The following is a 27,655-nucleotide window of genomic DNA, read 5'->3' on the forward strand; positions in this document are numbered from 1 at the left end:
AGACATCTTTGTATCAGATCTGTCAGCATCTAAATCAGGTATTTTTGTCTAATGTGTATCTATTGTTGGGTCTCAAAGCTGGTCAGTAACGTGTACATGATAGGATGTAAACAGGATGGGACTTTGGAAGGGGCAAACTGTGCGAATGGATTTATCATGAGAGCAGAAGCATTCTTCTGAGAGTCTGCACTACTCTTTGTTATACCTATTAACTTTACTAATTAACCATTAAGCGAAGTTCTGAAAGTATTTATAGGTAGTACAGAGTAGTTGGATGAAGTTTTTCTCACCTCTTTTATGAAAGCACTGTAGTTGCTTCTTAATTAAACCAAATGAGTCAATTCTGAGGCATAAAGCTGAGAGTTGTCTGAGCATTGTTGTATTAGAATATATTTTGTATACATTATGTTATTTATTGTATGCATTGTGTTATTTCTGAGAGATTTGTTGTTTTCATATTCTGTTGTTTCTTGCTTACATCTGAGGCGTGTTAATTTTGCTCTTTTTGTGACTTTTTTCTTTTGTACCATAACTTAGAATAGCACAGTGACTTCCTGAGCACGGTGTGAAATTTGTTCTGAATTCGAGCAGCTTGTGTATTCTGATGTTTGAAGACATTTTTGGTATTGGAGTTATATCTCTTGCCAGGATACACAGCTTTTTATGCCCTTTTATGCTCATATTACATTTTTAACAGTGTGTAGATAATGAACTTGCTGCCTGTGTCTATGTGGAATTGGCCAAAGAACTGGTGTAGAGGCTGAGTTTGTGTCGATCTGGAGTAATGAGACTATTTGTGGTTATGACATGTTTCTCATATGAACTTCATGTATCACTCACTCTGTGGCTTGTTTTCCCTGGTTATAAGCTGATGAGCTTATTTATCCTTAGTGATACTAAGAAAATTAATCAAATTTAAAGAACTATACAAAATGTTATTAAAATGGAAACTACTATTCCCTTATTCTTTTATTATGCGATTGGAATTGAACTTGCTTTGCTTGCAGAATTTCAGGACCTGCTGTGGTTGAGATAGTCTTTTGATGTAGGATGCATAGCTGTGAAAAAAGCAAAGTAAAAGCAGTGCCAGGAAATACTTCAGTACAAATGTGTTAAAATAGGTTTAATGCATGAAGTTTGTGAAATGGTATTCTGTTATATAGTAAGAAGGAAAAAAGAAAAAGGAAAAAAGAAAAAGGAAAAAAAGAGGGGAAAAAAAGAAGGGATAAGAGCCATTACAGCATGGCTGAGATAACAGTGAATACTGATCTCTGTCTGCCAGAACATTTTCTAGCCAGCACCTGCATCAAAATCTCACTTGATTTTTATGTGTCATGTTAAATGGGCACTTTATTTTACATTTACAGAAGTTCCAAAATGCACTAACTGTTCAGAGAGAGAGCTGAGGATAACATCACCCCTTTGTTGCCATTGGTCATTTGTTGTTCCTCTACCTTGTATTTTTAAATTCAGTGATTTATTTTTTTTTTTTTTTTAAGGGGCAAGGGAGGGTAGGGAGGGAAAGACCAATAAAACAGGATGCCACATGCATCTTGGGTCGTGAATGGGATTAGATGCATAACTGGCAGCTTTTGCCTAACTCCTCAGCCAGTTAAGATTAGTATGCCTCTGGAAAAATAATTTTCCCCATGGCTTTCTGGGAGGGAGATGTTTCTTTTTTGTTTTTTTCCCCCTGTATCTGAGGATAGGAAGAATGAATGTTCCCTTCCATTAAATGAGATGCTTTGTTTCCAAAATAATTTTTTAGTAGCAATAGCATAGCTGTACTGTGATTCTTACTGTTGTCATCTGTCTTTTAGTGGTCTTTATTTACATTAGCAGAAAACATAAATAGTGTCAACTTATTAATAATTTTTTGTCCATTAGCTCAGCAATGATGTACCTCTTGCTAGATATATTTTCTCACATTTGTCACTTTTAGTGCTCTTTAAAAATAACTTCCTCTTTGTGGTATTCACTGTTTTAAGTAGGCTAAAAAACCGCTACAAGTAAGAGATACAGATGAGAACATCTTAAAAAGCAATTCTTAACATTAAACAGACCACAAAGTTTTAAATATACAGTGGATTTACTGGTAAACCTCTCATCTTCTAGTTTCTTTGGAGTGACCTTAGTTTCAGAAGCAAAGAATTGGTGCATTCAGCAGCATTTACTTTTTTCTTTTAATCTGATGTGTGAGGTCATTCCAAAATGCAAACCTATATATGCAAGTGAGAAAGGAGGGATTGACAGAGCCTTTGTAAAAGTCCTGTAGTATATGTAGGTACTGCTACACAGGTAATGAAGCTTGCATAACTTCCTACTTCTTAAAAGTAATTAACAAATGAGTTAAAATTTCCCATTTGGTAAAGAAATAGGAAGTGGAAGTGGGAAGAAATGGTTAATGGCAACATTCATCTTTATTCTCTTAAAAAGGTTATCAGAAAAGCTCAAATGTTCTAGCTCTTCCATGTGGAAGCTTCTGTATGGGAAAAGCAGGTCTTATCCTTGAGGATTATAAAAGCTAATGAACGAACCATTTATTGTTTTCAGATTACTGTCATTTTCTAATACAGAAAAGGTTTGAGCCAGCCAAGCTTGCAGTTGGGATTTTGGAGTGGCATTATTTTGGTAGAGGTGTTTGCTCAGAACTTCAGAAGGGAAGCTTCATTCAAGAGAAACAATCCAAAACAAAGATTCTCTAACATTTATTGAGGTAAAAAACCCAGCAACAACAAAAAAGGGACTTACAGTGAGACTCTCTCTGGTACTAGAAATATTCTTGCAAGATCTGTTGTTACTTAACAATAAAAATAAATGGAAAGAAATGCTCAAAAACCAACTGAATATTTTTTTTAGTCTATACCTCTCCAAAGACTGTTCTTTAAAATACAGCAGTTAAATACATGGGCTCATCTCTGGGAAGGTGGCTTCTGCTGAACAGTAAAAGCTGATCAAGAAGGAGAGTTAAAAAAATTACATTCCTGTCATGAGTTGGTGAGTACATGGAGCTGACGGCATTCCTAACCCTGGCTTTCCAGCTGAATTAGTATTTGAAATGTTGATTCTGTGTACTGAGAGGTTCCAGCTGAGACTGTTCGTAACAGCCACCTGAATCGTATGGTTTTAGACAGATTATTTGAAATAACTCTAAGACTAAAGAGACTAAAAATGTCAAAGGCTATTTGTTTATTAGGTAGGATAACTATTCGTACTGCACCTGTTTGTTCAGGTAATAGCTTAGCAGCTGAATGAGAACCCAAATGGTAAAAATTCCTGCTAGAGGCACTGTCATCCGTTTGTTAATTTGCATTTGGCTTTACTATTTTACCTTTCCACATTTTGTAGGAATAAAACAGTATTAAAGAAAGCAGCAATGTTTTTCTGTACTGGTTGCTATGTTTAATTTTATGCTGCATTCAAATATGTGCTGGTTCCACTTCATTAATTAATTCCAGGCTGCCAATTACAGGAGGCAGCTGAAATATGAACCTATTCTCGATGTTGACACATCCCCTCCCCCCAGTCAGGTGTGATATGCTAAAGCTATTCGTGACTCAGTTGAACAGGAAGAAGTAACACTTTTAGATTTAATTAAGACAAGGTGTCTTTAAAGTTTCTTCCCCACCCCCCTCATCCTCCAGTTATTTCCTGATACATTTTTGGGGCCAACTTTAGCAAGTTTAGGAAGGAACAGGTTTAAAAAACAGATGCATGCTTCCTGAAAAGGACCATTAAAAACTTCCACCCAGTTTCACAAACAAGACATAATCCTCATCATATAAGAACTGAATACAGTAAAAAAGAAACTGTAGTCTTAGATATTGGAATTTGTTCACATATGGAAAAACATTTAACAAAATGATCATATCAGCATCTTAAAAACTGTTAAGCAAATACATTCTCTCTTAGGAATGTTTCTTTGGTATTCTTGTCTTTTTTTACTGGTGAATACTAGGGCCATATTGAGTTTCATTTGATTTTTTTTAAAATTTATTTTTATTTTACTGTCATGTGAACTGTTCAGTGACTTTGCTAGTATTGGTCACCTCACAAGCACAGCTGTTATTAATTACTATAGAAAAAAAAGTCTAAAACAGTAGTCCTGAGATTATAGATGGCAGACAGCACTGTCCCTGAGATTACCTTAATGTTTCTTGTGGCCATATGAAATTTAGAAAAGAAATTCCTAATTACAACCCTGTAATTGTCAATAAGCACATCACTTGCTTAACATTGTTGTCTATGATCCCTAAAGTTTGGGGATTAGCAGTATAAAATCTGCATATCTTTTATTTCCAATGAATGTCTGACTCCTGAGCTGATTTTTTAGCAGCAGGTACTTAGAGATGTCTGTATATGGCTATATCATGGTCAGACGGTAAAACTCCATTTGTACTGTCTATTTCTGTGAGGTTAGACAGAGGATGAGAAACATTGTACAGTGTTTCTGATGTAGTTTTTCAGCATGGTGTTTGGTGACATTTTCCTACTGAGTTGGACATGAAGTCCTAATGAAAGCTGCTCATTTCTAAACACCAGAGACGGAATCAGGATGGATTCATCAGGGTTAAAAATTTTGCTTTCTGTTTTCTCTTTTTGCAAGAAATACATGTTTTTGTAGTAATTTATTAACTGGGTTTCTCTCTGTTACCATTATTTTGAAAACTTGGCAGTATCTCACTCTAAAGTGCTTTCTCATAGCCTGGATACAAACATAAAATTTGGCTAACGTTATTTTTTTTTATTGCATTGAATCTTACAGAGGGTGTGGGGATATTAAAATTCTGACAGAAATGTTAGATCAGAAGCTGATTAATTTAGAGGATTTTGCAGCTCAAACATTGCAGATGTTGAGAAAGTGAGGCCAAGTGATGATTAAAAAAACCCCCAAACATCACAAACAAACGAACTTCCCTTCCACCTCCCAAGCTGTTTATCTTGTGGAAATAATATCTGAATCATAATTGTATTGCAGATATACTGTAGATATCTAAAAATACAACTCAGGGGGAAAAAAAAAAAGGTACTAGTATGGTAGGTAGCAGTTGTGCAACAAGTGTATTGCTGCAAGGCATAAGACTATGGCTTACATGAGATCTGTTGCCTGGTTATGGTATCTTTCCCATATGTGTGCGTAATATCAGACAGGTGATTCAGTTTCACAGAGATCAGGGAGGCTGCTCATGTTCAAAAAGGTCTTTGTAGCTTCTTATTTCAGCTGTTTGGCTTATTCATGTGATGTGGTTAATATATCCTGCAACAACACATTTTAATGCACATCTGCTGTTAGATAGCACGTACTAAAATAAATGTAACTTCCTGAACTAATGAAACAGGTAGATTCTTATTGTCATAAAACTGCAGTCATTTTGGGAGGATAGATATCCTTTATTTTAATACAAATACCAGGTTTAGAGGAAACCATTATGAACAGAAGCAACAGAAGCAGGTAGTCTCTAAATGTTTGTACAAAAACAAACCTACCGAATTCCAGAGAAGAGTATGTAATAACATACCTGCTTTTCTATTCCAGATATGAAGTGCATTCCAATCTTTATTATACAGCTGTGCTTTTATGAAGCTGTCCTTTCAGCCTTTCAATTTTGACATTTAAACACTTAGTTTTTTTTCTTTGTGAATTACCATTGCAGCTCACTTAGGTTGTCTTTAATATCCAGTCTATGCTTTCCTCCCTTGTCCTGTTTTATTTTAGGGAGGAATGGAGTAGTGAATTGAAGGACACCTTGCAGAACACACTAAGAACACCTGTACCAGACAGCACACTTGAAGTACAACAGAACGATTAACAGTTTGTCTTCTGCTTTATTGCAGCATGTTCACATGCCAGCACTCTGCTTTTGCTTTTTCTCCTAATTGTTTGGTACCTTGATTAGACTTTTCATTATTTAATTATCATATCTGGATTAAGGTAAGGCACTGGAATGTATCATGCTTCTAATTGATGATTATACTAGAAATCAAAATGAAGGCCCTGTATCCTGCAGCCTGGAAAAACATGGGTTTTGACCCTACTGCACCTTTTACTTCCCTTTTCCTCTTTCAGCTTTTGTATGTGACAGAATATTTTTTGCTTCAACCTACAATAGCAGTTCTGGTGGTTTATTTTTATGTTGATTTCTTTATTCCTTTCCTCTCCTATGCAGTAATTTTTATATTTAATCCACTTTTTACTAAGGGGAATGTAGATCATTGATAAGTCAGTGAGATGGCTTCCATTGGTACCACCTTCTGCTATCAATATCTCTAAATTAGCCTAGGTTACTGATACTCAAATTGCATTAAATTATACCAGTGCAGTGTTTTTCTGATATGGGTGAACTGTAACCTGCTTGGAGTTCTGGCAAAACTTCCTTTGATTTCAATGTGGCCAGTGTTTCTCTTCCATGGTTTGCCCCTCTCTTTAGGTCTAAAAGATGTAATGAAACCAGAATGTGTTTTTTCTGTGGTTTGGGCATAGAAATACTTTGTTTATACTGTTCTTCAAGGCAACAAAAATCATAAACAGTTGAAGTGCTTGCAAGTCATTGTAACTACAGCAAGTTTAGTTACTAGAGAAGTTATGTCATCTTGTTCTCTTCTGTAGTAGCCTAGAACTCACAGACAAAATCACATTCTGAGAGTTGAAGAGTGAAATAAGATTTTTTGGGAGGAAGATCACTTGCATCTCAAATTGCTGCTTTTGTACAAGAGTGAAGGTTCAGTTAAGTAAAAGGAATGTGTCTGGGAATTTCACAGTGTGCAGTATTGTGTATAGTTTGCTGGTGGAACATTCATAGTACATAGTCTTCAAAATAAAAAAATGTTCTACCCATCAATTACGGGATATATATTACCACACATAAAATTCAGATACAAGAATTCATTTAATGCAACAATGCAATCTCTTCTAAAATTCTTTTGCTGTGTTCTTGAATGGCAATTGGATTCACCGGAGAATCAGGTCCTTTTATATGCCCTGTGTCTAATTTTGCGTATTTATTTCCACGTCATCATTAGTTTCTGGTCTTTCTTATTTACAAAGCTAAAACTTTCCTCCAAGAACTTACTAGGTTGCATTTTGATTATTGCAACAATCTTCTTTTCCTGACTTTAACAAAACCAGTTTTGCCTTCCATGTATATAGCCAGATGTTATTACAAAAGCTATTTTCCTAGGTGAACATTTTGATCCTGGGGTGCTGCTCTTTGCATTGCTCTAACAACTTCTATTTTGCATCAAACAGAAACTACAAAGGCTTTTGAAAGGATAAATAACTTATTTATCCCCATCCCACAAATCATTCTGCCACTGAAGTGGTTCACTGTTCCTGTCTTGTCTAGAATACCACCCTTAATCCTTGATTTTTTTTAATTTTTTTTTTTTTAATCTGTGTGCTTTTTTCCCCCTTATACAGCCTCATGCTTTCAGAAGAACCCTCCTCAAAATTTACATGATGGTCAGAGCAAACTTGACAGCTGTTAATCACCTTGGGGTCTGAAACCAATGACTGTTCTTAAAAGTATATGGTCTCCATATCTTTTTTTCTGTTTTCTGCTAACATGCATCATAAGAACAAAATAATTTTATGGCTATGGGTTTGTATTTAAGTCTCCTCATGCTGTTCTAAAGTCTCTTCTGTTAACACTTTACTAGGGCCAGTATGTTAATGATTTTCAGGGATTTGAAGATACAATATTGGACAGCCATGTAATTTAAGACCAAACCCAGTTATATAAAAAAAATTAGAATGTTTGCTAAAACATATGAATATATCATCTTGCTTTATGTCAAAAAGTATGTTTTCAATATTAATAGATGCAAAAATTCTGTTCTGATGCAATTTTGAGTGGTTTCTTAACTTTAAAAATAATAACCACTATTTTATCTGTGGTGGTGGGAATTACTTTCTAGGACTTTCTTTTTCATCTTCAATTACTGACTGTCTCTGCTGTCTGACAAAGTTAACTGTGCTTGTTAGGGACCTGTCTAAAAGTCATCATTGTTGGGAAATGAAACACAGAGGATTGTGTTTGCAGATTTGATAATAGAGATCATGCAAAAATAGGAGATACTCGATCTTTTTGGCATATAGCAGTTTGTGGTTAATAACTTGACCAAAGAGGAGATAGCCTTCAGAAATTATAGTTAGAATTCTTGAACCAAAAAAGTAGTATTCAGGAAAACTGTTTTCTTATTTATATTTTTATGTTTCAATTAAAACTTGTAGTAATTTCTCTACCATATGGGATTAATTCATTATGTTTACACATGGGAAGATAGGTATTTTGTAACTTTGGGTTATAACAAGGTTTTATTTAAAGTAAAACATTCCTGGGAATGGCTTCTCAATTCCCTGATTCTTGATCAAGGGGTATGAACAAAGAAGTTCTGTTCTAGAGTAAGTTGTTGAGGTCTGTTTGAAGATGTTATGTCCCATTTCAACTGTCTCTTAAAGATTAGTCACATTTTGCTAATGCCACATCATCTTTAAGGTCATACATCTACAATATGAGCGGTACTGGGGGTAGGTTAGTTCTATCTTTTGTGCATGCACTATCAGTTTTTGCAAGGACACTTCTTTTTGAAGTTATACCATGGTTCTTCCTTCCCCCTCATAGGGAGAGGATGTGGGTGAGAGAAAGATGATCTAATTTTTTTGTGCTCATTTTTGTCTGACATTTGTGTGCAGTATGTCGTAGCACATGGGAATTGAACAACATTTCTAAAAAGTTTAAGGGGCCACAATAGTGGAATGTTGCAATTTGGATGGTCATTGTGATAATTTGGATTGTAAGGCACTGTGTGATCTACAAAACTCTATTCATGACCAAATGTGGAGGTTTTCTGCATGGGGTTGTCAGGGAGTATTGTAGTGCGAAATAAGGCATCTCAGGTTCAAGATTGCTCTACTGTAGTTGAGATATTAGACTGTTCTTACTGTTTGTGAAGCATGTAATAGTCTCACTGTTTTGCTTGACTGTCATGCCTCTTTTCCATGGATGTCTCGTAATCTGTGTCAAAGAACTGTAAATTGCTTAACTTTGGGTCTAGAAACACTGCTGGCATTTCCTTGGCTATTGTCTAGAAAAGGGTACATCATACTTAGGAGAACATGAAATCAGTCTCAAAGTTTGTGTTCTAAATATTTATTCAAGAAGCACAGATCTTCTCTTAATTTCATGATAGTTAAATTGGCAAAAATAACTGACTAGAAGATGAGTAACAGTGCATGGTTGTTATGGAAATTAATAGGTGGGTCTGTTTTTAAAAATAAATAAATAGAGCTTCTGATCCAAAATTTCCATCCAAAAAAATGAAATGCTGACAGTATTCTTTGGGTATGATTTCATAAAATAATTAAGCTGAGCTGACAGTTCATAACTATTAGAAGGAGAAAAATTACCCTTTTCCCTGTCCTGTCCTTGTTTGTACCTGTGCGCTTTCCCTTCATTTTCCTTCAGTGAGTTTTGGTGGTTTTCTCAAAGTACGATAACCTGTTCAGCTCACAAAATCACCACAAAATATACCTGGCAAAATGAGGTATTACTGTGGTTTTGGACAGCTGTGGACCTGTGTGATGAGTGTTAGAGTTGGCATAAAGTGGCAGGAAAGGACTACACAGAGAGGGTACGGTGCCAGTGGAAGAGCATGAAAAGAGGGAGGAGGAGGTTTATACTTTTACAAGTGGCAGATTTTTAATTCACCTCAGCCATACTGTAGAATCATATACTTTGTCAGCACTTTGAGGGTTTATTTGCATCTTGAGTACAGCACTTCCCAAAGTAAAAGCTGATTCTAAAAGTAATAAAGACAATAAAATATTAATGAAAGGTAGAATGGGATTAACTCAGATAACTTCTTAGCACTGGGGAGAATCACACTAAGAGATAAATGTATTAAATGTGTCAAACTGAACAGAATGGAATGTATAACAAGATATGAAATTTATACAACTAGATAAATAAGTGAATAGGAAAAGAAAATGCAAAAGGCCCAAGTCTTGTTTTCTGGCTGCTTTTATTTCTGACCTGAAGGAGGATCTATGTACCTGAAAGCTCTTCTGTTGTTTGTTTGGAAGGTTTTTTTTTGTTTTGTTTGGGTGGTTTGGGAGGTTTTGGTTTGGTTTGTTTTTCTCCCCATTTGTATAATTTGGTCTAATAAACCATTGTAACCCCAAACTTTGCTTTATATATTGCAGTTGGAGGGGATGGTTGGAAGAACAATCTAAGTGGCATTTGGCCAGTATTACAGGTGAGATCAGTTATAGAGTGGGGAAAGTTCCTGTTGTTTCTTAATAGAATATAATTTTCTTCTTGCTGGTGTCTAAGCATACACACATCTGAGCATACAGCAAAAGATTACAAAATACTGTCTTCTCTGAGGATAAATATTATAGAGTTACTCATGTAATATAAATGTTATTTTAATAAAATTTAATCAAAACAAAAAATAGATCACTACCCTGATGTCTTGGTAAACACTGCATTAGAGATGATTTCTTACAAAGAAATTTGTTACTTAATTCTCCAATCAGCAGGAGTGCTCTGGAAAGAAATTCCTGCTCCCACACTGCCTGTAACTTAAACAAAAGTATTTGCATTTAATCTCATTTAAATATCATACAAGGGGTTGCAGTAATTTCCTCTCCCTAGAATGCTTTTTTCAATATAAAATTTCAGGAAGGGACAATACACTGTGGGTTATCATTTCACTCTCTACAGAACCTGACTGGCTGTTTAAAATCACATTTATAAATCAGTACAGTCCTTCCCACCTCCTCCTTTCTGCTCTCCCCAGGGAAGTATACTCAGACGAGTTCAATCAACTTCTTTGTTGTGACTTGCCAAGGGTCATTTTATCCAGCCTCACCACACCCTGTGCATTCCCCCATCAGGGACCACCATGGTTCATAGTTATCACTGCTGGGTGTGGTAGAGGGGTGGAGAATCAGGAATCCTTCCTGATTTTTCTAGGCAAGCCATCGTGAGTCTTGAACAGCAGACCAGTCACTGTAACAGTTTTTATATATGAATCTGAGGTAGCTCTAAAAATGGCTTCCTTCAGGGAAGCTCCTGCAGGAAGTGCTTCTGTCTCAGTGCAAACACAATTGTTAGAGGCCATCCTTGACCTGCACAGAACTTTCAGTAGCAATCAAAAGTTACATGAATTCAGCGAATTGAAAACAAACAAACAAATCAGCTTGGCATGTTGTTTCATCTGTTTGTCTCCCAGTGCAGAACTGTTCTGTGAACTACAATGAAGAAACAATGTATGCACATCTTACTTGGAAAGCCTGCAGACTGCTTTACAAGCTGGATGTGTTTGTACAATAAGACACTCATGATGATTTGTATCAGAACCGCATGTCTCTATCAGTTCAGCATGAGTGTACTTCAGTATAAATGTGGTATTTTGAAATAGTCATCAATGACAGTGGAAGTCATCAATGACAGTGGAAGACCATGGTAATTTATTTATTAATTGTATTTGACAAAACTTAGGGGAATAGTTCAGGGCATCTTGGCTGCAAATCCCAAAGCATAGCCCATGATAACAGTGAGAAAATATAACTTCCTCCTTCTCTTGTTACTCCATAAGCTGTGCAAATAAGGGTCATATGAAAGGTAATCTTCAAGTGGAGAATCTAGACAGAATAGAAATTTGGGTTTCAGTTTTGTAATGTCAGATGTTCCCCAGAGATGTGTTTCTTTGTTCTTCACTGATCTTTCCAGGATTAGGACTCTACCTGGAAAAATTACAGCTGTGGTTTTTGAGAGAACATTTTAAATGGTAATCACTTACTCTGTAATCATATTTTTATTGGAATTTCTAAGCACCAATGTGTAATGAAGCAGTCTCTTCCTAATATTTATTACCTAGTAAATTGTAACTCTCATTACCAAGTGTACAATCCATATTTGCAATGGTGAAATTGCAGTTTCTTGAACAGCTGTGTAACTGCCCGATAAATACCTTTTATCTAGCAGTTTCTATGCTTTCTAGCTACTTACTCATCACTGTCAGTGTTTCTGCATTCCAGCTCCCAAGCAGATTCAAATTTATAATGTTTGGTTGAAATGACTGCTTCAAAAGTTTTCATTTGGTTGTTTGCATGTGGTTTTGGTGTTTGGCGATTGGTTTGTGCTTGTTTAGTTGGTTTGGTTTTGTTTTCCTGAAAGGAAAGCTTGCCAATGATTATCCTGAAGAGATATTTGGGGGTGTTGAGGAGAGGCTTCAGAGATACTCAATAAGCAGAGAACCCTGCGTGAATGTGTTGCATTAGCTTGGCTAACTTTCCCTGGTCACTTAAGAATAGTAGAAATAGTAGCTTTTCTTTGAATATTCATAGCAAAATTGTACCTCTCCTGGGCATGGCTTTTGTTCTGTTTGTGGTGTTTGGTTTTTTGTTTTTGTTTTGGTTTTTTTTTTTGTGAAACTGCATAGATAGGATGGGTGCATATATGAGAGAATACTCCATAAAGTGCAAACTACTGAGATTTTTTTCCTTGAAATGTGTATGCAATATTTCTACTTAATTTCAGATTTTCATGGTGGGTAAAATTTTCAGAAACACCATATGCCTAGTACTCTTTGCACACAAAGCCAAAATTGTTATCGGAGATTCTGGTCCTCTGCAACACGCTTTACATTAAATCTTTTACTCCCTCCATAAATCTGGAGTAATTTAGCTAGACAGCAGAGCTACTCTACTCAGGGTGTGTCAGACTACTGGTTAACTTGATATTCTTACAGCAATTAATGTTTTGAAAACAAAGCAATGGCTTGTTTATTGTTCTTAATACAATTTTCTTAAAAGCTTTCTTAAGATTACACTGATAGTATAGTTACTTTTGTTGGTTTTGGGGTTTTTTTTAAGCATTACACCTTTTCTTAAATTCTTGTCTTGTTACTGGACACTTGTCAGGTAGGCATATGCTTCAAGCAAGTATCTATGTGCATAAGTGTTCATTTCTGAGTCATCAGAATAGACAGATCAAAAGGAAGAGCTCCCATAAACATGAATAACATGGTTTTTTATTTAAAAACTTTGCTAGTTGTAATTAATAAATGATTAGAGTGAATTGTTGCAACTAAGCCTAGGCTGCTTCTTAGGCATCACAGTCAAATACAGACCAAAACCAAGGCAAGGGCTGTTTCCCATTGGTTGAGGGAGAAAAAAACTAGAGGCAGGTAGACAGACATTCAGACACTTTTACTTCTTGGCATACCAATATTTTACCAAAAATTAATTGTATTTTTCGGATTTTTTTTTTTTTTTTTTTAAGAGCTTGGCAGAACAGATGTTTACTTTAATAGGGAAAGCAGTCACTTCAGCATACTGGGAGGAAGAAGGTAATCGAGATCTGGGTGTAGACATCTCAAAATATTTCTGTTGAAGCACAGATTCTGCATTTCTGCCCAAAGGCAGTTAAAATGTGTTGGCAAAGATCGTGTTAAAACAAAACTTAAACAAAAACAATGAAAACACCAAATCAAATCTTTAAACAATCTATTTGTGGGTTTTCTTCCTTAGGCAGAGTTCAGCTTTAATTGGTGATTTTCCATTCCGCTGAACTCCTGAGAGCCCATGACTTTGATGATTGAAGATTCTTCACTCCATTGGATTTTCCTTAATTAGGCGTTTAGATTAAATGTTTCAGTTCCTTTTGCTCTTGCTTAGCATAATGGGTTCTTGACTATTTAAAAGGAAAGTGGGTTTTTTTGTTTTGTTTTTTATTATTTTGCCCATTGTATTTTGGATCCTTCGAGGTGTTTAATCAACTGCATTTTAACTTTAAAATTACTCTGACCAAAGCTATATGGATCTCAAAGATTAGCATAAAATGAAAAGGAATTCTGTCACACATAAATATATTTTTAAGGTTCGAGCCCCAAATATTTCAAAGGACATTGTCATGCAGTCAGATGCTTATGCAATAATTACTCCAGTGGTAGGTTTTGAATGCATGAGGAAACTAACTAAACGCATTGGTGCGAACAAGGCTATCACAGAATGACTCTGTCTGTGAACTTCAGTCCTGAACCACATCAATAGTGGTAGGGATCTTTCTTGAGCAGGGTTTTCCAGAGTTACCAAATAGTTTACTTACTCCTCCCTGACATGTAAGTAACTGTCAATTGTGCCTTTTGGCTTAAGTAAATAACAAACCCAAACCCACAAAAAACCTGTTTCAGAAATGGCAAAGTTGATGCACTGGTCTGCTGTGTAATCTAGTCACTAGCATTGTTTTTTCTTAAATATTAGTTTATTTTTTGAAAGTAGCTTGCAATTCAGATCTAATTTTTAGAGAAAAACACTATAATTTTATAGTGTTATTGTAGATTTGTCATCCAAGTATAATTTTTTGAATAAGTGGAGTCACTGGCTCCAATCCTACGAGATTCCTTAGTGTTATCACTGAAACCTTTTTTCTTCAACTGTATAACTGGAGTTCACTAGGGAGTCTTTCAGCCACATGTTTTCAAACTGACATTTGGCTCTGCTTGGGTGTGCATACACACACAATACAGTGACTATTGATGGGCAGTCATTTGCAATCTAAACTGATATAGAAATGAAATGTAAATGTAAACCAATGCTGGTTAAGTTTGTAAGATCTTTCAGAATGGACTCCAAGTGTTGTATTTGATATGCAATACAGAAGGGACTCAATACCATGACTAAACTGACATGGTTTTGATTATGAATGAACATAGAATTCTACAGTCAAATTTAGTTCTCTGGAAGAGAGAATTGTTTGAAATAGTACCATTGTGTTACTCCATTAGATAATTAGACACCTACAAAGTTAGGTGCTATTCACCAATGAACTCTGGGACCAAATTTCAGTTCTAAAACTGTCTTTACACTCTCCTGGTGAAGTAAACAAACATCCAAAGGGTCTAATGAATCCTGGTTTAGAAGTTCATTGAAGTCTGTCTTGTAGATGCAAGATGCTCTGAAACCTACTGATATGAAGGTCCTGTCTATTTAAGGATTGTGTTTGTCTTAAGACAGCTTTTTCTCTTGTTTCTCAAGAATGCTTAGTCAAGCTGAAGTGCATTGGCCTGATTAATGAAGACATGACAGAATCCCTCTCTTGGCATAATTTTTAGGTGCATAAACCAAGGTTCATTATTTCAGTTTCCAAACTGGTACACTCTTGTCCTGTGTGAAGTGCTCTTCATGCTGTGAAGCGTGTTACAGGATTAGAATGCTTTGAGGACAGGCCCTGAAGGCATTTTGTCTAACTGATTTAAGTGAAGTTGATTTTTAAAATGTTGTTAGCATACATATTCATAAACAAACATACACAGATGGTATTTGAAATCAAGGCTTCTTGGGCTTAAATAGTTACACAGCAGCTGCAGCATTCTCAGGAGATTCTTGACCACTTTATACAACCTGTGTGTATTGGTGTTTTGATGTGCTTGAAATGCAAGGAGAAACTGTCCAACATTATCAGGTTATGCTCTGAGGTATGTTTTCTGAATGTCATACTGAAGACTTGCAAAAATGAATGCACATTCATGTGAATGAAATAATTGTTCACAGCTTCAGAAATCCTCACGACAGGTAGTCTCCAAATAAAACACTGCATTCTTTTCATATTTTTTGAAATATGGAAAGGAAGGGGGCTGCAGCAAAGATTGACCCTAATACCAAATCTCCAGTGGTGGTCAGCGGTAGATGCTTAGGGAAGAGTACAAAACAGAAATAGCCTGTCGTGATGTTTCCCCAAAATACAGTCCCAGTAGCCAAGAACTTGTGTCTGAGAGGCTTTTGGCAAATACTTCTACTTGTATATAACATTGAAGAATTATCTCCTTTTTCTTTGCTCTGAATCTGCCACCATCTGGTTTAATGTGATGCACTTTTTTCCCCTCAAGTTGAATGCGGGGAAAAATTCCTATTTACTTTCTCTGTCACTCATGGTTTCTACATCTTTATCACACCTGCTCCAGTTTCTCTCTTTTCTTCTCTGAAATGTCCTGTCTGCTTAATTACTGTCTACATGAAAGCTATTCGATTCCTCTTGTCAACACTTTTGCTTTCAGTGAACCTTGTGCCATCCTACTATGATGGAGATGAGGAGAGTGGTACTGCACGTAACATTCAAGATGTTCAAATGTCACATTTTCTTCTAGAATAATTGAACATCTAGAAGTACTGATAACTTTGTTCTAGCAATTTTCCAGAAATTGTGGGGTTGGGAAACCAGTTGGGTTTTTTGTTTTATGAGCAGGCTATTACAAAATGGAGACCTCTGCGTAACAGGCAGCAGGATAGCAACTCTGGCTCTACCACAGTTGCTCCTGAAGAGGCCTAGGAGGTTAAGTATACCTGGGAGGGTATATTGTATGTTTGGGATATTGATGAAGTCAAAGAAAAGTGACCAAATGAGGAGTATATCTGCCCTTTGGCTAAGCTTATTCTAAAGACATCATAATCTGATTAACAACCTTTTGCAAAAGAAATGCATGTAAAGCAACATCTGCCATACCGTCTGCCTTTAAAACCAGTTAATTCTTTCAAATTCTGTAAAGTTATTCTTGGTTGTGCTGCTTCCCTTTGGCTGAAAATATCCTTCCCTCCTCCCCCTGTCCAGCTTCCTACTCCGTTTCCTTTTCCTTGTCGCCCTTTTTGTCAGATCGACTCCGTGTTGCAGACAGGGCCCCTGACACTTCCTCTCTCCTTTCAGGAACTTTTCATTCCCTTTGTCTGAAGGTAGACATCAAATAGAAATGGCCAGGCTATGCAGCCACTCAGATGCCCTGTTAGGCAAAGGTATTTTTTCCACTTTCTCAGCTTGTTAGAATGAGGGGTGCAGGCAGGGGAGCTCTTTGATCAAACAATAGCAACAAAAGTGGAACTTTAAAAACACAATAAACAAACTCCTGCTTGCCAGACAGGAAGAAGCAACAATATGGGAGAACAAAACAAACAAAAAAAAGTAGTACTGCTGTATATTGTGGCAGCATAACGTGATGCAGCATTCCTTCTCTGCTCAGCCCTCTCTGCCCCTGCGCTCCCCAGGGCCGCGGTCTGCGCTCGGGACACGGCTCCTGGCTGCCGGCACCGGCGCCGGCCCCAGCCGCGCTGCCCTTCCTTGGCAGAGGCAAACAGGGCGGCCGCGTTCCGTTCCCGGTTGCCGTCCGCGGCGTTAGCGCTGCCCGCCCGGGACACGGGGACCCCGCGGGGCCGCCGCTCGCTCCCGCCCGCGGCCGGGGGGGGTGGGCGGGCACTTGCGTGCGGCGGGGCGCTGGCTCCGCCCCTGCCCCGCGCCAGCGCGGGAGCTCTCGCGGGGCGCGCGCGCCGGAGCGTTAGTCAGGGCGGCGGGCGCGGAGCGGCCGGCCGGGGGTGTCGGCGCCTTTGGTAGCCGGGCGGGCCGGCGCTGAGCCCCGCACCGCGCCTCCCGCAGCCATGGTGGCCAAGGACTACCCTTTCTACCTGTCCGTCAAGAGGGCAAACTGTGCCCTGGAAGCGCAGCCGGTGAGCAGCCCAGCTAGAGAGACGGAGGTACTTCATCTGCGCCGGGGCGCTTGCAACGCCGTGTTTCTCTAAGGCGGTCTGTGTTGCTTCGGGGAAGAGTAATGGGCTTTGAAAACAGGCTCTGTGAATCGATACCGGGTTTGTTTAGGCATCCTTTACTGCCTTCTCTAGATACTGAACTTCCCATTAGAATAAGGCGAGGAACGAAGAATCTAGGTTTTTGTCATCTGTCACTTTAAGGAATTAAAAGTAGTCTTTTAGGTAGCTAATTGAGAAATACCTGGTTTCGATATGCAGTTTAAAGTAATTTATATGTCTTTTATTCTAGGGCTAACCGTTACTTACAAATTGTTAAACTTATGCAGGAACTGGGAGGGAGTTTGGAAAACGGTATCTTAAAGCGCTGTCTTTTCCTTATAAGTAATAAACAAAGAAATTGATCGGATAATAGTTAACGGAAAACTCTGCCCTGTCAGCAGGTTGGGTACTCTGTTTCTTAAAAAGCATGAGATCCTTTCAAGTCACATTAAAAATCTTATTCATTAACTCAAACTCAACATAGTCACTTGCAAAATTCTCATAAATGGTGGAATACGTCAGGAACAAATGTTCATAAAGACTTACATATCTGATACTTAAGGTTAGTGTTGCTTTGTGTGCTTGTTTGGGAAGAAAACAGTGAATTCTGTGCAGCTGCACTGGAGGAAGGATAAAGTTTCTTTCTGGAAGTTTTTAGCGCTTATATAGCTTCATTAGTCTCGTTTGATGAGTAATGTGAAGACAGTGTACTGAATCGACTGCATTTAATACAACTACATCAAAGATTAATTACCTCCATCAGTTGAGTGGATCTAAGTAAAAGTAACGTAAGCCAAGTGACCCTATTTAATTATGATGCTTAAGCTAAGACCTAATAAGGTGCTGCACTCTTGCTTTTTAGTGTGCTTTTACATAAAGGGATTTAATTATTGCAGTTAATGAAAGTGGAGGCTTTTTCAACTGTGTGTGTTTTTGAAAAGTAACACCTTGAGTGTATGTGTGTGTACATGTATGAAAAGGACAAGTACCAAATAGTTCTCTTAAAGGTACTCATTTTACTAACTATAATATTAAAGAAATATGGTTTTGTTTTTGTTTTTTACTGCGTAAAGGTTTTTTTGTGAATGAATAGAATTGTCAAATCTGAAGAGTTGGAGTGTTACTCTTACAGTTAGAAAGGCAGCTTGATTATAGTTAAATTTCAAAGAAGTCTCAGTGAAAGCATAGAGCTTGAGGAAGTATCTAATAACAGATGTGATCAATCAAAATTACAATGTGCAAACAGTTGTTTTGGATTTATAATCCTTCAGTTTGTGTTTTATATGAATAAGAAAATGCACCCTATGCTTTCAGACTGTTTCCAATGGTATGGTGGACTGCCAGCATTCTGAAAAACAAACTTTTAAACATTCTGGTTTTTGTTAGAAGGGTATGAAAAGACCACCTGCCACTCCAAAAACTGGTTAAGGAAGCAGAAATAAACACTACTCTTTGGGAAAGGCTTTATAAGGATAGAATTATGCAGCCTGTTTTTTTTAAGTCTGTCAAGGGGGGGGGGGAATCCTTGATTCTTCTCAAGCTCAAACGTTAAACTGTTCTTCCACCCTTTAGTATTTATAAGGCTAAATAAAGCTATTGGGCGCCTTCTACCATAATTCTGTGTTACTACACCAGAAAGTTAGCTTGTTTTGTGGGGCTTATGAATTTCTGGTTTTGAAAACTTGAGTTTCATTTTAATTATTAACATGAGAAGTTGGTTAATTTATCTAATAACCTAACTTGTGCATAAGCATTGATACGTGTGGAGCAGAACAGATTTGCTGCTATGTAGATGGGGTTTGTTTTTACATCAAAACTCATGATTATAAAATATTTCCTCTAACCTTATTGAACAATAACATTTTAGCACTTGTTTTGAACAAATACAAAATATATTCTGGAAGATCAAGTACAACAGTACTTGTATGGGATGAAATTCAGCAAAAAACTTGTGCATATACTTTACTGTTGAAATTTTCCCGAATTTCCAGCTGGAGGTCTATGGGTGACAAGCGGAAACTTTTTGTCAGTAGATTAATTCATTCTTATTCTTGGGCTTCACTTGAAGTCGGCAGAGCAGCTGTGGAAAACTAGGGATGTTCTTGAGGAATAAGTCAGTGGCACAAAAGAGAACAGAGGTTTTCTACTTACAGTTCTTTCTTTGAGCCACATCAGCTTCCCTGGCATAAATTCCACAGAAGTAGCACAGTCACAAAAGAATGACAAATGAAAAATGTATATGAACAGTAAAAATCTGGATTCTGAGAAAAGGCTAGCGTACCTCTACTCAGAGTACAGTTATCATAGTTATTTCTAAAAGCGGTTTAAGGGCAACAAAACACAGCAATGCCTGAGGAATGAGTTGATATAGGAAATACTATAAAGCCTTTACATACATCATTGCATACTCCCTGTAAAATAGTTCTCGGTGTAGACGGTACAGAGGTGTTGGGCTCCTTCTCGCTTTTTCATAAGCAAAAAATAGAGACAGTAAAACTTGAAATTTGCTTGCTTAAAGATATAAGCAGCCCCACATCTTTCCCAGTGATACATACCATTTTCTGGGTTAAAGCGCCTTACCACCCCCTCTAAAGGAAAAAAAGTGAAGTGCAGGCAGTGAATGGGCAGCAGATAAGAGCACACGATCACAGATTGAGGTTTAAAGGTCTGAATGTGAAGTCATGGGAAGGAGGACATGAGTTCCTCATGTAAGTGCGTTCTGTTCTGCTGTACAGGATCTAATACAGAGCCTGGGTTTAGGCTCTAAAAACTGCAATGGTGGAATAGAATTCCTTTGCATCTCCGGTATGTTGTATGTCTGCTTACATCATTTATACTGCAGAAATCTTAGATCTAGGAATCAGGGCTGTGTGCGATCTGTCTTTTGTTGTCTCCTGATACCCTCACTAGTTCGACGTGCAGGAGGTTTAGGCTGCCAGGCCTGTGTTTAACTGGGCGCTCAGGAGGGGTAACCTGCAGGGTAACCCACAGGCCTCTGGGCCATGGCACATCGTTAACATGAGAACCAGGCATGGAGCCAGAGGGAGAGGGGCCAAAAGATTATGAGATAAACTACAAGTCATGAATTTTCTTTGATCTTCATAAATGTCTGTATTTCATATTTAATGAAACGTTAGCAAGTTGCGGTTTCGATATATTGCAGGTAAGTTCATATGCGGTGTAACTGCAGTGAGCTAAACATGGAAATATGTCGAACCCCCACACTTGAAATTGCTGATCTGTTCTGCTTGATGGCAATTTGAAACAAATAGCTTGCCTTTATTTTTCCATTCAGTAACTCACCATCTGATGTCTGCTTGTTAATTGGCAGCCCAGCTTCATATCCAGTTTGTTCCAGAATGGAAAAGGTCTTTCTCAGGTAGTCTGAACAAGCAGCTTCTAATGAGAGGAAATGCAGAGTTTAATCAACTCTAGATTAGTTATTGGGGTTTTTTTAGTTTTTGTTGCTTGTGTTAATTCACCTCAGTGTGAGATTTTTCTGTTAATTGGCCTTCATTTCCTAACTCCTGGTAGATATATTGATTTCTGAGTATTGCAGATGAATGATCAGTCAAGATAGCTGGATGCAACTTGTCCTTATGTTCTTGACACTTCAGTGGTTCTGTCTTGCGTATGGCAAATGAAATCTGAGGTCTTAAGGGTGATGACTAATGAGGGCAGCCAATTTGTGACAAGGAGCCAATCTTTGATGAACACGATGCGACAGTGTGTTGCAAAGTTCAGATGATACTCTTTGACTGAGTATACTTCACCACATCTCTGTATGGCTTTTCATTGTACCCTATCATTTCAGGTCCTCATCTTTATGATACTGTGATTGAAACCAAATGTCTCTGGACTTTGTTTTATTGGCTTGCTGGTTTTGCAGAGACTGGCAGAGGAGGAATAACAAACTTTCACCTGCTCCCATCAGGTGAATCCCTTATGGATTTGAAGGAAAGTTGTATACACAGTTTATTGGATGATCAAGTTGCTTTTATGTATCCATTTGCCTAAATAGCTTCATAAATTATTCTTGTGATGCTGGGAGTTTTACGGATGGGATTCCTCTTCCAGGTTTTAGAATGGATTTGTGCAGATGCTTACAGTTACCTTTGTGCAACACTGAACTGTACTTAGAACTGCTTCAGACTTACCTACCTTGACCATCAGCCTCAGCTCTAGAAGAGTGGATGTTCTAGAATTTCCCAGTCAGAATATTTCTAAGATATTATGAAGCAAAGGCCAATCTCTGCTTTGCAAATATTTTTAAGGTCTTCGTTAGTGCTAATAACAATTAAGAAAGTTGTTCTGGTTTTAGATTTGCTTCTCTGAAGATGCAAAAAGCCTGGCTTAATTTATTTTTAGGATAAATGTTTGGTGTGTTAAGACAATCTGTTGTAACATAGGTTGGTTTTTATATTTTAAGCTTTGTTGTTTGTTTTGTTTGGTTTTGTCCTGAAGGTTAAATACTGATAACATCCTGTGGAACAGGGCTTGAGTGTGTTGTGTTTGGTTTTTGTTTTTTGTCTTTTTTCTTTAGTAAACTGTAAGTTTTGGGGGCATTTATTAGAACTGTTTAATCTTAGGCCAATTTAACTAGTAGCAGACTAATAAAAATAATAATATTGGGCTTCCTGCCATGACAAATGTTGACTTACCCTTATGAAGTTGACTAAAACCTAATAACCTTTAAAGTATAGGAGTATGGAAATTTAGCCAGTTACATGAAGTCTGAAACAGAGTGGTTCTGTTTTAGTTTGCTGGCACTGCTTAGGTTTGAAACAAAGGTTACTGTACTGTTTCAATTTATAGTGTCTTCCATTTATTACACTGTTAACTCTTTTGAGACTAATTTAAGTTAAACCATTTTGCATTAATGAATGCTTCTGTAGCACTGAATGAGTGCTTGGGTACCTGTTTGTTTTGGTTCACAAATAGAAAGTATATCAAAAGGGGAAAAAAAAACCTGACCCATAATGTTTTTTATAAAATATCAAGAAAGTTAGCAACCCCAAATCCAGAGTTACTACTTTAATTATCTCAGAACTTGAACTCCAATAAGTTAGGATGTTTTTAACAAGTATTGCCACTTTCAGATGTTTTGTGTCTGGATTGAGAAGTTAGTTTGCTTTTGAAGGTAAGCAGCATGAATTCTAATATTCTAAAATGCTAAGTTCCTGTACCAGTTTTCACGTAGCATTTATTTTCTGAGTGGTTTTTAAAATCTCTGTAAATTTCTTTTGTTGAGTTTGTTTTTAAATACAATCAGAAAAATCAACACAGTGTGGTCACAGTAGTGCCTCACCTGGGCTGAAGACACAAATGTAATGACCGCTCATTTTCCCTTGTTTGTCAAGTTCAGCACCGGTTCTCTGACATGGAGACAGTTGTTGAAGTTGCTGATAAGAGGTGAGAGAGTCGGGTGGAAAAACAAATCATACCAGCAGTGAACGTACATTTATTTGCTTTTACTCTTTGCTGGGAGGAAATCAGTGGCTAAGCTGGACAGAAGCATAGAGTGAAAGAATTTTGAAGTAATGTACTGAAGCAAATGAAGACCTTTTGTATGGCACCTAGACTACTACTCAGTGCTCTTCAGTGTGTGTTATCCTCAGGTCATTGATTCTGCTGTTCTTAGGGCAATACAGAGGGAACCTGGCCTAGTTCTTCTTGCTTCCTTTCCTTCTGTTTGTTAGAAAATTAAAAGCAATCTTTTGCTAGAGTAAGTTATTCATCAAGATATGATAATTAAGCTGTAGGTGTCCTTCTTGAATGACAATGTATAGAAAACCAATCAATATTATTAAATTGATTTAACTCACTGATGCTCTGCTTCGAATTTGGGGGAAATTCCGTTCTTTACATACACTAGTAAAAGAATTTTTTTATTTTGTGGATGAAGAGCACGAGACGTGTTAGCTTCTTCCCCTAATTAGCCTCCCAGAAGGTTTCATATCTGTATAGTATGCTGTTGCGTACAGTACATCAGATTATTAGGTGCTGGTTTCAATAATGAAGAAATAAATATAACATCAGTTTAGCTGTCAGTGCATTGCAGCTAATCTAAGTGCCTAATTCTTCAAAGGATCTTCTGCTTTAGCATGCTTCCGTTGCTGTTGAATGCTTAGTCTGATAGTTTCCCATCTTTAATCTGTGATAATCAGTGATTATGCCGTTGTGATTAATCGTTCCTCCTATGAATTCCCCAGAAAAGTATGTGATAAAAATATACTCTCTCAAGAAGGACATAGTAGTTGTCTGAAATGTTCACTGTCTGGTTTCCAGAACCATCGAGATTTTGGACACAGATTTGCTTCTTTTATCAGTTTGTTCACAGTTTCAAGAGTTCTTTTTGAGGCTGCATATATACGTGGTTATTTGCAGCTTCAATTTTTTGCTCTCTGAATTCAAATGTTACCAAAGTCATCTTGAGTTCAAATATACAACTCCCCCCAAAAGCCATCTGCTCTTTGTTCTAGCCTAGTCAGGTATTAATTTGACTTCACTTGACTGTTCAGCCTTTGAAGTTCCTGCACTTATGTTTCCTTCAGCTTTATTTCGCCTTATATCAAATTTAGAGCCCTGTCAGATTAACGTTACTTGTTCACATATACCAGCTCCACATTTTGGAAACTCTGCCAAACTGTAGTCTGGATCTTTTGTTTTCTAACTTCCCATATCATTTTGGCAAGCTTTCCTGACTCGGAAAATGCAGTCTAACATTTAGTAATTTCAAAACTCTGAACTTACTTTTAATATCAATAATAACTACTTTAAAAGGTCAGGCAAAACATTGTAACTCTTGATTTTTTTTGTGTTATAACTTGGCCCAGTTCCTGGTCTGGACAGGTGATGGTTGTTGCAACTGCATCCAGACACTAAACCCTATCTCTTAATCCCGTCTGCTTCTAAATTCCCTGAACTTGGAGGGGAAGCAGGAGGGAAGGAGGAATGATGATGTGGGTAGCTCTGAGTCTTCTGACCACACTCAGAGGTACAGATCTGGAACCTGATGTGCAGTCTACCTGGGCAGTGTGGAGCCCCTTCATGCAGGACAGACGCTGGAATCAAGCAGTTCTGTGTTTCCATGTGCTTAGATTCACACACGAAAAGATTTTTATGATTGTGGAACCCCTGGTTAACTGGAAAAATCAGAGATAAATTAGTAGGAATTCCTAACCACAAGCAGTTTACTATTTTAAAAATAAATAAAATTGAAGAGGCTTGGGAAGCAGCATCTGGAATGCAGCTCCCTGGTCTCATTGAACTCATGTGCAAGTGCAGATTCTGGTCAGTATCTCTGGTTAAAGCAGAACAGTTCACACACTCTCCTCTTTCCATTTGATCTGTTGGTTGTGAAGAACAGAGCCCTTAGTGAGAAAAACAACCATCTGTTTAAAACTTATTTTTTATGCACTTGACTGTGGAATTTTTCCCTGTCCAGATCATTGGTCTCAACAGTTTGTTCAGCTGCTCTGTGGTGCTGGTTTGAAAGGTGACACAGCTTGAGAAAGAGTACTGATGAAGGGGGAGGTAGGAGCAGAATGGGTGGAGACCATGCAACAGAAATACTGTGATCGAGTGCCTAACAGTTTCAGTGTTACTGTCTTTTAGAATTGCTCCAGCAGTGCTATATTTTTCATTGCACAGTCAAAGCCTTACCTGTACTTTTATTATTCCACATTGGAAGGGATGACTCAGTGCTGATGACTCTTGTTGCTAGATTTCTCTGAGGGAGATGACACCTGGAACTCTAAGGTTTGATGAGTTCTCACTTCCAGCTAGGTATCTTAACCTACTAGATGGTTTCTAATGCAGGGTGAAAATTGTTAGAAGTATTCAGAGAGCTTTCCTCGTAATTAAGAACTTATGACTAACAAGATTTGCTTTCAGAACTCATTGGTAAAGGTGTAAAGTCTCAGACTTCTGAAGTTATCTTAAATAATTCTATTGGAGAGAATCCTGTAATATGCTGATCTCTTAATAAAATTGAATTCCTAATTTGAATGATATATTTAGCTGTTTTGAATTCTGATCTGATTTTTCAGTCTGAGATCGGAATGCAGTGCATTGCATGAGGAATTCAAAACGGGGTGCTGACACAGAAGGGGTAGGACCTCTGCCGACATACCTTCACAAACCATTATCTAACTTTGACTACTGGGAGAAGTGCTGGAATCTGGTGGCTTACAACAAGAAGCTCTGGAAGAGCTTAAATGTTTTTTGATACTGGCTGAACCTCTGTTTGGAGTTCCTTCTATTTTAACATCAATTTCTGCTTTCAGTAAGGTGTTGTAGCATGAACGTTAGTAAAAATTATACTGCCTTAGCATTTTTCTCCTTGAAATGGATGGGGAGTTTTAAAGAGCTTGGGGGGTCTCTACTGTGTTCCCCCTGAAAATGTAGGCATCCTTGGCTAGGAGACAGTGTAGATTTCAGAGCTTTTGGGCAGTCTGATGTGAAGAAGGGGAAATTATATTTCTTTTTTTTTATTTCTCTCACTCTCCAAGAGAGAAGTTGATTTCCATTCTTTTTACTTAGGCTGATTTTCTCCAAGGTTATTTGATGCTGTGCATCAATTTTCACAGCTGCCTGAGGTTTTATGTGCCCCACATGGCAGAGCAAATTACGCCCTGGTCTGAGTTCTTAGCCTGCAGGTTTTGGGGGTAGTAATTAATAAACTTCAGCTGCAGTCACACACACACAGCATTTGGAAGTATTCAAATAAGGATAGACTGACTTGCTGTTCCTTACTTAGTTTTAAACACTACTCAGGAAGTTTCATTCAAGTTTTTTGCAACACACTCAAATGAAATGCTGCAGAGATGCTGTGAAATACAGATTTACTTCTTCTGTGATTTCATTTGCTGTCAGTAGACTCCTCAGAAAATTATCCAAGGGCTTCTGGCCTTAGTTTTGTTGTAAGTCAAGACTGAAGAAACTGCAAAACTGTGAATAGATCACATTGTGTGTGAAAAATGTCTGTAAGACTATGGGGACAATCTAACTTTCAGAAAGCAAGATATATCGCTATGATGTTGTATAGATCAAATTTGTGCTTTTTTGCATAAGTTGAATTTTTTGACCAAAGAACATACAGATAGCAACAAAGTTTTAAGGTAATAGAAAGGATACACAATAGAGAAGGAGAAATCTTTTAAACCTAATCACCCTCTCCCTGTCTTCTGGAAAGCCCATACAGTCTTGATTTCCAGATTTTGCTTTCAGGGTGTGATATTTATGCCTAAATAATCTTTGCTGCTAAGGTAGAGATGCTAGCAAAAGCTATGCTGCTGGCACAGCATTGCCCAACTCTAGGACTTTATGTCCTTCCACTGCAGTGCAGCACAGTTCATAATAAGCAGGCTCTGCCACGGGATATTATTTGTGTACCAGGACTGGCATTCTGAATAATCATAAAAAAGAAACAGCTGATGGCTGAGCCACCAGTTAGAGAAGAATTAAAGTAGAATCTCAAAGATTTTTCTTGTTTTTCGGGGGATGGGGGGAGGGGAATGGGGATGGTGATGCTGTAGATAAGTATGCTAGCGGTGCTGCAATGACGTAAAAAAAATACTCCTTCAAAAACCTGTGTCAAAGACATGGTTGCTGAAAACAAAAGAATATGAATAGCAGTGCAATGGTGAAGATAAGGATGTAACTTGATTTAGGCTGCTGAAATTCTTTAATGCCAGTTTCACGTGTGATGGAATACATTATTTTTGCTGGAGGGTTAAACACTTTGTCCCTCATCTCAGCTGGCATTTATGGATTTTCAGGTCTGCCTGCTGAGAAGTAAATTAAATGTGTAGCTGCTTCTCACCTTTCCTCTGCTGTACTAATGGAAGAGAATTTTTCTTGCCAGTACTACAGATGATGATCATCGCTGCTGAGCTTCATTATTTTTGGTATCAGGAAGGATGATAAATCTGCGTTATTTCCAGAAGGATTTGGATTTCTGAACAAAAGGATAATAGGCATGCTTCATTTTCTTAAAGCTATATCTAGGAAATTGGAGGCATAGCAAGCGTACACAAACTTTATAAGCATGGCTGAAAAAGAAAGATGAACTGCTAT

The 27,655-nt window shown here is 37.6% G+C and overlaps 1 protein-coding gene across 5 annotated transcripts in view; it reads left to right on the top strand.

Moving 5' to 3' along the window:
- The window catches only part of ARHGEF3 (Rho guanine nucleotide exchange factor 3), a 132,475-nt gene that overhangs the window by 84,515 nt on the left and 20,305 nt on the right, over positions 1–27,655 (top strand). For 2 of the 5 annotated variants that reach the window (XM_074914398.1, XM_074914400.1), the window contains exon 1: positions 17,377–17,524. The exons of 2 other annotated variants lie outside the window; for them this stretch is intronic. In XM_074914398.1, coding sequence (XP_074770499.1) covers positions 17,429–17,524 — 96 coding nt within the window. In that variant the 5' untranslated portion in view covers positions 17,377–17,428. Of the gene's footprint in view, positions 1–17,376; positions 17,525–27,655 lie in introns of those variants that run through there. One more of the 5 variants, XM_074914399.1, reaches the window with a different exon arrangement.

The sequence above is a fragment of the Athene noctua genome, chromosome 10, assembly GCF_965140245.1.
Source record: "Athene noctua chromosome 10, bAthNoc1.hap1.1, whole genome shotgun sequence".
NCBI classification, from domain to species: Eukaryota; Metazoa; Chordata; class Aves; order Strigiformes; family Strigidae; genus Athene; species Athene noctua.